At 36.7% G+C, this 12471-nt stretch overlaps 1 protein-coding gene across 3 annotated transcripts in view; it reads left to right on the plus strand.

The window, feature by feature from the left end:
* Positions 1 to 2922: 2922 nt before the first annotated feature.
* LOC108603618 (headcase protein) overlaps positions 2923 to 12471 on the plus strand; it is an 80335-nt gene continuing 70786 nt past the window's right edge. For all 3 annotated transcript variants that reach the window (XM_017992567.1, XM_017992568.1, XM_017992569.1), the window contains exon 1: positions 2923 to 4082. In XM_017992567.1, coding sequence (XP_017848056.1) covers positions 2923 to 4082 — 1160 coding nt within the window. The remainder of the gene's footprint in view (positions 4083 to 12471) is intronic.

Here is a 12471-nt window from a genome sequence, read left to right on the forward strand (position 1 = left end):
GTTGCGTTTATATACAGAAGAGAGCAGTCAATTTGACACAAAGCAAAACAGCGAATTGGCAGCAACTAAAGCTGTTCATATGCGACTTTTTGTCACCCTTTTATTCGTCAAACATATTCAAAAATTCTTTAACTAAATACTTTATATGTATATTATACAACTTTAGCTATAATATATATTATTTTTATATTCATTGCAACAAATGTTTGCTGTATTCAACACTCAACATTTTTACTTTTTAATATATAGCTTAATATATATTTTTATCTATTTCATTCACAAGTTTTACATATAGATTTATATTATAATTGGATCTATTTAAAACTCCCCATTTTTACTTTTTAATATTTAGATTAATATATATTTTTTTCTATTTTATTTACAAGTTTTACATATTGTTTTATATTAACAAACAATAAGATATGATATAATAATACGGCAATGATTGTTATGATTATTTTTCTTAATTAATTTTAAATTAATCATAATATAATGTAATTATAAAAAGGCAGGGTATGCAAATGTAGAATTTAGCTTAGTTATTTTTTTACGGCTAACTATACAAATGGATGGATGGATGGATACACATGTCGCTGTTTGCTCTGCGGCAGTTGATTCCAGTCAAAACCGATTTAATCATTAGTACGAGTGAATGCATTTTGTTTTTTAAAATAGTATAAACTATACAGACAGTAATGTATTTATTAAAATCATACTTTCATCAAATAAACAAACAACATTAATAAGCAGCCAAGTTAGTAAATTAGGCATTAATTATACATATTTCTTCTTATGCTTTCGCATGCTTCATAAACATTTCCAATAATGCATTATAAATTCCCAAATTGCGCTGATTTGGCAACTCTGCTTCAAAGCGCAGGGGAAATTCTGTTTCTGCGTTTTGTTTCACTGGCATTGAAAGTGAATTCATATACACACACCTTATGTACTGCAGATGTACATAAGTATGTACGTCTTTCTCTCTCTCACTCTCTACTCACTCCATTTATGCTCCACCATCCAACCCCAAAATCATTCTCATAATTCCATCCCCCGCTTTGATGAGTGTGCGGCTAGCCAAGTTTTTTTTAGCGCCAAAAAGTTGCACGAAATTTTCCTCAAATGAAAAACAAGCATTTTCCGATACGATGCGGCGGCAATTATGTTTCGGTGGTGGTGGAAAGTGAAAGCCAGCCAACCAAACCACCCCAACACCCACCCCTGTCAAATATATAACAAAACAACTTCCAATTAAAGTCAATACGCAATCTCGTACAAAAATGTGCTCGCCATTATATTTTTAGTATGAAAATAATGTATTTTCATTTCTGTATTCGGATGTATACATATGCATATAGAAATGGTAAATATACACATACATACATACATATGTTTATCATTGTGTTATTCCAAATATTGCCAAAATTCTCAAAATTTTCAACATGCAATGGAATTGAAACAGCTTAGCTACATCTGTTAACGTGCAACATTTGCAACATCGTCAACCGGCAAAGTTTTGTTGCCTCTGTTAAGCTAAACATAAATAATTTTTACAATCTATAAAGAAATTGGAATATATAAATATTTATATACAAATATAAAATACAAAATTACAAATAAATAAATACTTAAATGTATTAAATGTATGTATTTGCTTGAAATAGGCATTATGTTGGATCGGAAGGTGCTGCCAAATTACCCAAAAATTAATACATACATATATCTTAATTCGTTATGCACATTCTTTATAAGTGCAAAATAAATTGTTTATTTTTGGGTTATTAAATATTTAATAAAAATTTAATTAAAATTTCATAAAATCACAATATATATTCTATTTTCGAAATTAATAATTAATTTTAACAACATACAAAATACTATTACTTCTATACATATAATTTTCAATTAGAAACATTTTCAGGTTTCAGCTAATTTTGTAACTTTTATTAACAGTCTCTGGTTTAATTTTATATTTTATTAATTTATATTTAGCATTTAAAAAGTTGATTGACATTAAAAGAAATCTAAACCCACAGGAACATTGCTAAAAACAACAATTCTCTAATGCTAAACGTAGCAGCAAAATGTTATTTGAAAACTCCGCAATAATGTTGCGAAGCATTAAGTGTTGCGCGTCAACAAAAGCTGCTAAGCTGTTTCAATTCCATTTATTGTGTTCGCGTTTCGTTTCGTCTGCAGCTTGTTGCTAGCCGGTGCTGCATCTCACTCGCACCTAACGAACGTATATGCAAGCGCATGTTTGAGCGCCCTTGCAACATGTTTGGTCGTGTTCGATTCCGCTGTTGCGCTTCAATTCAACGGTCCGCAACGGCAAGCATAACATAAGCTTAACAGCCAACGTGTTTGTTGTAATTGCAACTTCAAAGCAATCGGACGTGTTTGGTGCATGTTTGTGCGTGCGCGGTGGTTGAATGTGTGTTGGATGAGAGTACATAAGCCGGTTATGTGCTGGCACTGGCGTGAAAATTCAAAAGGAGATTTCCACGCCCACACTTTCGTTTTCATTCTTAATTCTACGCTCGTGTTGCACGGTTGTGTTTTCGCCGCCTCAAGTTTTTGCTGAATTGGGAATCAAAATAAAATAACAATGTAGTAAAGGCGATGCGAGCAAACAGGCGAATGCATAAACAATAAAATAAAAAAAAACGATTTTTGTGTAAAAAAGTGAATATAAACAAGACAAGCAATTTTTTGATAAATATTATTAAAGTGTTGTAAACTCAGCTCAGGTATAAAATAATAATATCAAATATTTTACGCATAACTTTTTATACAAAAAAAAAAAAAACAAAAACAAATATGCCGGTAAAATTTTAAACGGAATAACAAAGCCAAAAAAAAAAAAAAATAAATACAAAAATAATTTTTTGCTAATAAATAAAAAGTGAATTTATTGAATTTATGGCGCCGCGTCGCAACAGCAGCGCAAATTCTCCACAACATCAGCAGCAGCAGCAGCAGCAACATCAAACGCAGCAGCAATCAGCACAGCAGCAACATCAACAAATTTTCATGGCGCCCATGCAACAAACGCTGAACGTTGGCGTTCAGTTGACGCGCTGCTGTTATCCTAACGGTGAATGCGGCAAGCTGGACGCACTGATCGCCCTCGACGAACAGGGCGTGGCCGAGTGCGTGCGCGTGCTGTGCAACAATGAGAACTGCAACATGGGGCAATATATGCATCGGGACTGCTTCGATCAGTGGGAGGCGAGCGTGTTGCAGCAACTGAAGGCGAGCGGCAGAGCGCGCAGCTGGTCGGAGCGGCAGCGAGTGCAGCAGCTGTGGACCAAGAAGGGCTATGACTTGATCTATAAGAACTGCAGCTGCAAGTGCGGACGCGGGCAACTGCGCAAGGATCTCGAGTGGCCGCCAAATCAAATTTGCTTTGCTGCTGCTGCACGCAGCGCTGCTGGCAATCTCAGCAGCGAGGATGAGGACAAGAAGAAGGCCAAGAAGAAGCGCAATCGCAATCAGAAGCAAAACGTCGCACTGACGCCGCTTAACAGCAACTGCAGCAATTTGACGCCCAATCCCAATGTGGGCGTCATTGGCTCCGGACTCAATCACAGCAGCAACAACAACAATGGCAACAGCTTGAATAATGGCAACAACAATTCACTTGGATTGCAGGCAAGTGTTGTCGCTACACTCAGCAACATTCTGATGAGCAGCAACAACAATGTGCTGGGCTTGGATTTGCGCACACGTGCCGGCAGCTTAAGCTCCAGCGGCTCCAGCTCGCCATCGGCCTCGCAGTCCAGCGCCGACATTTCGCTGTCGCCGGTGCAGCAGCAGCAACAATTGCACTTGCAACAGCATCAGCAGCAGCAGCAGCAGCAGCAACAATTGCAATTGCCAGCAAGCATCAGCAACAGTTTGCTTAATGGCTTGGGCCAGCAGCCCAAGAGCCTGTTGCCAGTCCAAGCGCCACCGCAGCCGCCGCAGCTGCCCGCTCTGGCCAACATCAGCAACTTTAAGCCCTTGGCCAGCTACGATCAGCAGCAGCTCGTGCAGCAGCAGAAGAACAAAGAAGTTGAACTCTACTCGGAGCGTGTACGGTAAGTGCCAAATATCAGTTAAAATTCTAGTTTAAACAACGTGCTCTAGATTTAAATAAATTTGTGAACATTAAGCCAAAATTCCCAACATGTGGCCAAATGTTAATAATTCAATGTTTATTTTCAACAAGTCACTTTCATTTACACAGCGCAACAAAAATAAATTTTAAACAAAAGCGCAGAAAATTTATATAAATGCGAATATTAGTGAATTTTTAATTAAAAATTAAGCACAAATTAGTAAAAGCGCAATGCAAAGAAGTTTTAAATTGAAGCATAGAAATTATAAATAAAAGCAGCGATAATTATTTATATAAATTTTAATATTGGTGAATTTTTATTTAAAAATTAAGAACAAATTAGAAGGCGCAACAAATATAAATTTTAAATTCAATACAAATTATAATTAAAAGCAGCGACAATTATTTATATAAATTTGAATATGAGTGAATTTTCAATAAAAAATGAAATTAGTAAACAGCGCAATGCAAATTAACTTTAAATTGAAGCATAGAATTTATAAATAAAAGCAGCGACAATTTTAATATTAGTAATATCAATTACACATTTAGAACAAATTAACAGCGCAGCGCAAAAAAAAAATTTTTAAATTAAAGCATAGACAAACTAAAAAAAAAATTTGCCACATTTTAATTAAAAGATTCAAAAAATTTATTTATTATTTCATTTGGATTATAGACAGTGGTTAAATGAAAATAATTACAAAAGAAAAAGTATTTAAAATTAGTCAAAATATAAAATTAAAAAGAAAAAAATATTTATATGGTTGTGGAATATTAAGAAAACTTTTTTTTTTATAATTTTTGCCAGCCCTTGTAGTCTACTGTGCGTAAACAATTTGTTGCCTTGTTTTATTTGTTTGTTGTTGACTTAACGCCAGCGTCTCGCTTATGTAACCTTGACAGCAAACAGTTGCCAAATAATACAAATCCAGCTGCTCAACAAAAAAAAAAAAAAAAAGTCACCAAATTGAGAACAAATTTAGCTAATTTATAATTTTAACAATTTGTATGCTAATTTATATGCTGTCGTTTCATTTAGACGGTACATATTTAATTATTTGCATTGCTTAAGGAAGTTTACATACAAATTTACAAACACTTTGATATTTATTTATATGCCAGACTCGTTGACGCTCTCTTCTTGACGCGCTGCCCATCTCGCTTGCTCTCATTGATCAGCAGCGCTGTTGTCTCTTTCGCTTTTTTATTTCCTTTTTGAGCGCTTATTTATTTATGCACGTGTTGTATTACGAGTTTCACTTTTTATCGAAACGAAATTTGTTTTCATTTCTGCGTTTATCTGAGTTCTGAGTTATCCACGACTTTGGGTCAAGGCTTCGCACTCGAGAGTGAATATGAATTGGCTGGCGAAGATTGAAGAATTGCTCTGACACTTGAGAATCGAGCAGCATTTCACTGACGCATCATGAAATTATTAAAATTTATGCGAACAACAAAATGAAACGAACAACAAACACACACACACACACACACACATGTTTGCCATGCTCATATTCTTTTAGTTTTATTTTTATTTTCGTTATGCCCATTTTTAATATTTCCGCTATCAAAAAGTAAACGCGTTGTTGACACACACACACACACACACACACTCATGCTACAGATGTATTCAAATTTATACAGCTACAGTATTAACGTATAAAATATGAACGCATAAATTAATTGTTAAATTTAAAGCTTATAAAATAAATAATTATAAAATTTTTTTAGTTTAAATTTGTGCTACGCTTAGTTCTTTAACGCGAGTGTCTACTGTACTAGCGCACAATGCAGAGCTGCCAAAAGCAACAGAAAAGAACTTGCGCGCACAACAAAACAAAAAAAAAGCAAAAAACAAGACGAAAACAAAAAATGTAGATCGTGCTTTTATTTCTTGATGTATCCATGTTCTTTATCCAACTATGCCTTATGTATTGAATTTTATCCGCTTGCTGTTTCCCTTTTTTTTTTAATGGATTTTTGTTCTTCAAGTGTTTTAGGTGCGCTGGCTACCCTTATCACAAAAAAAGAACAAGCACATTATACATTATATACATAAGTACATACATACATACATACATGCATATGTATGTATATGTGTTTATATGCATGTATTAATATCTTCGCTCTCTAATTCCAGCCTGCTGCTTTAGGCTTTTTATTTTTTTGCTTGCTTTTTGTTGTTGTCTTCCAGCTTTCAAGGTCATGAAATTTTTGTTTTCGTTTGCGCTGAACGTTTTGTTGTTGTGTTCTGCTTCTTTGCAGCGATCAACTTTTGATTGCGTTCTTTCTATGATCTGTGCTTCGTGTGCTGTTTGCAAAAAAAGCAAAAGAAAATTTTTTGTGGCGTGACGCTCTCTTACTCGACGTGACGCGCTCTCTCTCTCTCTTGCGCTCTTATGCATTTTATTATTGCCCTATTGCTTTTATCAAAATTATCATTTATAGCAAGCGCTGTTTTGTTTTGTTTCACTAAATGTATGGCGTTATATTTTTACAATTTAATTTTGTTTGCTATTTTTAGCTTTTGTTATGTTACTAAATTTGTTTTCTTTTGCCGATAAACAAAAGTTACTTTTAATCTTGAGCAGCCGCATTCAACACACACACACACATACACACTCTCTCCCTCTCTTTCTCTAATGTACATAACGTGTTTAGTCTGCCGCCTTTGCCGGCATTTTGTGTATGTCAATGTCAAGGTTAAGACTCATTTTATGTACAGACATTTGTATGTACTCAATTTGTTTGTTGGACTGTTTGTTTTTGATGATTTTTATTTTCCGCTGCTCATTCGCCGTCCGTCCAGACTGTAGCTGAAGTAAATTTTATTTCTGCAGAAAAGCTTTTCCTGTTTAGCCCATAACAACAACAACAACAACAACAGCCGCACTAACGAGCAATAAAATCTGCTCTCTTACTCTCGCTCTCTCACTCTCTTTGGGCTGTTTAGTCTGCAAATGATTTATGCCCTCAGTCTCCTCCCCCTCTTCTGGCTCAGACTGCGACGGCGGCTGTCACGTTTAGTCATGGTCTGAGTGATGCCTAAATGGAAATATTGTGGCACCCTCTATCCAAGATTTGCATCTCGAACATTCGTTAAGAAATAGAATCTCTCTATGCATGTGTGTGCTCAATTGCAAAAATATTGTGAAAGGCACAAACAAGCAGCAGCAGCTGCATCTGTAACTATAACAACAATATGATTTACACTACTGCATACAGAGATTTGTTTTTATCGACACACGCGTCTTAACCCCCTCCCTTGCTACAGTCCGAGGAAGTCAATGACGGCATTCGGCGTGAAAAACAAAACTAAACAAGTGGGCAGAAGTCAGGCATAAAAACTTACATCATATATGATTTGAGTGCTATATATACTATGTATTCACAATTTATTTCATGCTATTCCATTAACATTGTTGCAATTGCAGCGTAATTAATTTAGCACAAAAATAAATCAATTTCTTATAACTTTTTTATGCAAATTAATAAATTTCGCACGTATTTAAGCGGTTTTCATTGCTCTATGATTCAGTTCGATAAGTTGTAATTCCCAACAATTGGTTTTCCCTATGCGCCCCACCGAACTAAAATATTTTTAGCGCGACGTCGCAATTCGTAACGCCAGATGTCATTTGAATAATATTATTGTTTCCAAAAAATTTTAGCCATATTATATGATATATGTATACCTTACCCACTATGTACATGTTTATATGTATGCTTGGTGTTATACACTTAGCGCTAATTAAGCACGTTCCAAAAACTGTCGTCTAGACTTGAAGCATAAAATCTGCAATGTAAAATTTGAAATTTTTTTTTATTATAGCGGAAGCGAATTGCCATTACATCTGATGTTGTTGTTGTTTACTGTTGGCATCTGTGAAGAATTGAAATAGGTTCTAGGCCCGCAGTATATGTTAATGTGAGGTTAGGTTTACGAAATTTTTTTGGTAAAACAAAAATGCGCAGAGGGGCTGCAGCGAAGCATGAAATGAAACGGAATGAAATGAACTGGAAGTTGACTGCTTGACGCGCAACGTGCGGGGCGAACAAGGGCTAAGGCCATCTAGGGGTATTATGCAGGTTGAAATAAAATGTTGGGTAAAATTTGTAGGCTTAATTGAGGAAATATTAAGAGCGCTAAATATTATTGCGGCACACATGAAAGAGTTACTATTGGGAGTAGTACTAATATGGAATAGAATTCCAAGAACTGATGTTTTTCAATTGAAGAAGAATGGAAGAATATTTTGCTTTTTGGCGAAATAGAAATAGATATGTTTCATTTGAAGAAGAATAGAAGAAACTTTGGTTTTTGGCTAATGAAACAAGAAGGAGTCGGTGTTAGAACTTTTGTTTTAGAATTTTCAGGATTGACATTTATCGATTAAAGAAGAATGGAAGAACATTTTGCTTTTTGTCAAAATAACTTACTAATGAAACAAGAAGGAGTCATTGTTAGAACTTTTGATTTAGAACTTTCAGAATTGACAATTTTTCAATTAAAGAAGAATGGAAGAACATTTTGCTTATTGGCAAAATAACTTACTAATGAAACTAGAAGGAGAACTTTTGTTTTAGCCATGCCAAGAACTGAAAATTTTCAATTGAAGAATATTTTCTGCTTGCAAACCTATTGTGATGAATGGCAACGTGTGCAAGTTGGATAATTTCCATAAACAGAAGTATGTGCTGTGCATGCATTATCTCTCTTTCTCTTGCTCTTTCTCCATGTGTGTGTTTGTGTGTGTATTTTGTCTGGCAATACCAAACATTGGCAAAGCCCAGAGCCAGAGCCAAAGCCTATTGAAAAGAGCGCATGTCTGACGCTCCACGTCACTCAGTCAGTCATTTAGTTTGTTCGTCCGTCCGACCGTTTGTCCCTCCGTCTGTTTGTGAGTGCGGCAATCGCAATTTTCATTGCCAACAGACAATGCCAGGGCAACTTCAGCGTGTGTGTTTGCATAGAGGCAGGCAACACCCACACCCACACCCACACCCACACCTAACTGCAATATCAACACCACACACACACACATGGACACATATATAAACAAACATGTATATGGCAGGCTTTGGCAACTTGAAAGGCTTCACAGTTGGCTCAGCATTTTGCACAGCGCTTGGCCCGCTTTGCTTCCTGCCCCAGCAGCATGTTGGCCATAAGCCAAGCGCCTCCTTTGCATGTGTGTGTGTGTGTTTATCTGTCTGCTTGCTGCTGTTGTTGTTGTTGTTGTTGTTGTGTATATATGCGTTTAGGCTTTTGTTCGAGCCAAACCAGGCAGAGGGCCCAGACCCAGAGCCAGGACGTAGAGCTCTATCGACGCTCTGTCGACGCCGTTGCCGCAATGCAAGCTGAAATTGCAATCAATATTGCTGTTGCCCATTGTTGTTGTTGTCGTTGCTGTTGCTGTTGCTGTCGGAGCAGCTGCCAGACACAAAAACGCAACGTGAAATACGAAAAATACAGCAAAAGTGGCAACAGTAAAAACGAGGCTTGTAAATGAAAGCAGCAGACACTCATACAAACGCAAATAAAACATAAAAAAATTGTACGCAAGAATAAAACAAAAATATATATGTATATGGAGAGAATTTTTTTGCAGCAACTCCACCCACTCTCTGATGCTTGATTTGATGCTCTGCTGCTTGTTTGTGTCCTATTTGATATCCATTAAAACGATTCCTGTGGGTGGGCTGGGTGGTTTAGCACTCTCTATTTTTTTTCGCTCCCTTTTTGTGCATTTGATTTGCAATTTGTGTCGCTGCTAGCCTTGCCCCATGTTCACTGTTATTTGTTTATTAGTCGAAGTTGTAAGTTGCAATTTTCATTTGGGCAACGAACTTTTTTTTATATTTCTTTGGGTACGTGCTTTAGCAATTTGCAGTTTTAAGCTTAAAATTTTGTTGCATTGCTGTTGCTGTTGCATATTTGTTAATTATAATTGTTGTTTTATGACTTTAGCCAGTTTGATTGCTTACTTTATGCAGTTGTTTATGTTTCTCAGGCACTGCTCCCTTTACTTTGGTGTTTTGGCTGTGAGCGGATACCCATAAATGTATTTATTTATTTGCTGGCAGCAACTTGAAAATAATTTGACTTTATGGGCAAATAAAAATTAAAAGAATAAGTGAACAAAAGGAACAAGCTAAAAAAAAAAAATGCGCAAAATTAAAGTAAAGTCGTTTGCTCGCTCGAGTTGCATGCAACCCGAAAAAGGGAAACGAAAAATTGCAACGCGTTTTTATGTTGCGCTCGTCATGGAGCTGGAGCTGGAGCTGGTGCTCTGAAGCTGTTGGCTTGCTGGGAAGGCTGGCTGGCTTTAATTTCGGGCTGGTCTCGCCGTAAATCCGCAAATCAACGCCACATGTCTGCAGCTTGCAAGCCCATTAACCAAAATTGTGGCATGCCACAGTGCAGTGCAGCAAGTTTATGCCTTTCTTTTTCAACGCCATTGACATTTGGCTGTCCGTCCGTCCGTTCATCCGCCATTTATTCAATTAAACAAAACGCAATTGTTGTTAACATCTCAAGAGCGAGAGAGAGAGTGAGCGAGAGCATATGTCCCTAACTGCCGAAAGCTCATGAAGCGTCAAATTGTTATGAGCCCGAAAGATGCGAATGTTGCAAATGGCAACGGTTATCGCACAAGAAGCGCAATCAGTCGTGACTTGGCTTGACTGCCAGTCAGCCAGACCAGACCAGACGAACTGATAGATAAATAGGAAGAGAGAGAGTGCGAGCGATGGAAACAAACAAGCAGCAAACAACAATCTAAGCACTTGCTGACTGCAACTAAATAGATATTATATAAGCATAAAGAATATGTTTGCCGCCGAGAGCAAGAGATTTGTAGAGAGAGTCGAGAGTCGAGTCGAGTCGTCGTCTCCCCTAGTCTCTGCATTGAGAGCGAACTAAACAAGCTAATAATCATAAAACCAAATGACTTTGAACGTCGAAACTGTTTGGGCGGTCTGTCTGTCTAGGACGAGCAACAAGCTGCATGCCACAAGCAATGGGCGACAAAAAAATCATCAACATTATCATCATTGCTGCCAAGAGTGGCGATTAAAATTTAAGCTTCATTTGCTCTTTGTCAGCCCAAAGCGCGCGGGGCGTGGCAGCTGCTTGCGCTTCACTGGTTAAATAAATGGCTGAGAGACTCTCTAGTACCCGTGATTGAGTAGGTGTCAATGAAATGAAAGGGGCTAAGTCGCTTAAAGCACATGTTTGCTCTCAAGCTCAAGCTAAAGCTAAAGTGCGCTAACAAGTTTTTATAGTTTGAATAATTTGCGCATTTGTTCTTTCGTACTTAAGCTGGATTACAAGACGGATTACTAACTTAGTTAGCACTAAACAAGCGCACTTATAGATTATTCAACGGACTAATTAGCGATATCGATAGTTTTTTTCTTTCGATTTTGATGCTTCTGATCTATGAATATTCAATTTAGAGACGAAGATAGAGTGGATAAGAAGTACACAATAGAGTGAAGCAGATTGGAAGAGATCGAGAGATGAAGAAAATAAGAAGCGGACTCTTGTCAGCCATATTTTGTAATATCTAACTTTAGATCTTGAATGAATATTTTTTAGATCAATTCGCTCCTGATATATATTAAATTCAGAGACACGCGAAGAGAGAGTGAAAAAGAGACAGAAATAGTGAGAATCTGATAAGAGTCCTTTCGGAAGACTTATAGATTATGCAATTGATTATCGAACTTTTCCAATCTATATTCAATTCAGAGATTAAGAGAGCAGGATTTTTATCTCTGAATTGAATATCTTTCAGATTATTTGATTTGGAGTATTCTATGGAATTTTCTCCTATCTAAGCCATTTGCTCCTGATCTATATACTCCAGAGACAAGAGACAAATAGAGCGAGTTAAAGGCAGATAAAGTGGAGAGAGATGTTCACATATGTCAATTAACAGACCTAGTCACTGCCATAGCCAGCACACCCACAAGACTTTCTCACGCCTTAATTTGCTGCATACATGCAATATATATATATTGCCAACCCAATCACCGATATAATTATTAATCGCAACAACACAACTGCAATATCAACAACAACAACAAGGCAGACGGGCCAATGAGCTACGGCAATGATCGACTGAAGATTGCCTGGCGGCATGTTTGAAAGGCTGCGCTGAAATTAAATTGCAATCGTATCTATTGCACTACAGTTGCAACAACAACAGCAACAACATCAGTTGCATTAACTGTAAGATAGAAAAAAATTAAACACGTCTGTTAGTTTATTGAACTTGTTGTCTGAGGCAGGCGGCGCCACTAACAATTAAAAAAGTAAATGTTAAATGCACTAAAAAACATAACAAAACAAAATGAAG

The sequence above is a fragment of the Drosophila busckii genome, chromosome 3R, assembly GCF_011750605.1.
Source record: "Drosophila busckii strain San Diego stock center, stock number 13000-0081.31 chromosome 3R, ASM1175060v1, whole genome shotgun sequence".
In the NCBI taxonomy this organism is placed as follows: Eukaryota; Metazoa; Arthropoda; class Insecta; order Diptera; family Drosophilidae; genus Drosophila; species Drosophila busckii.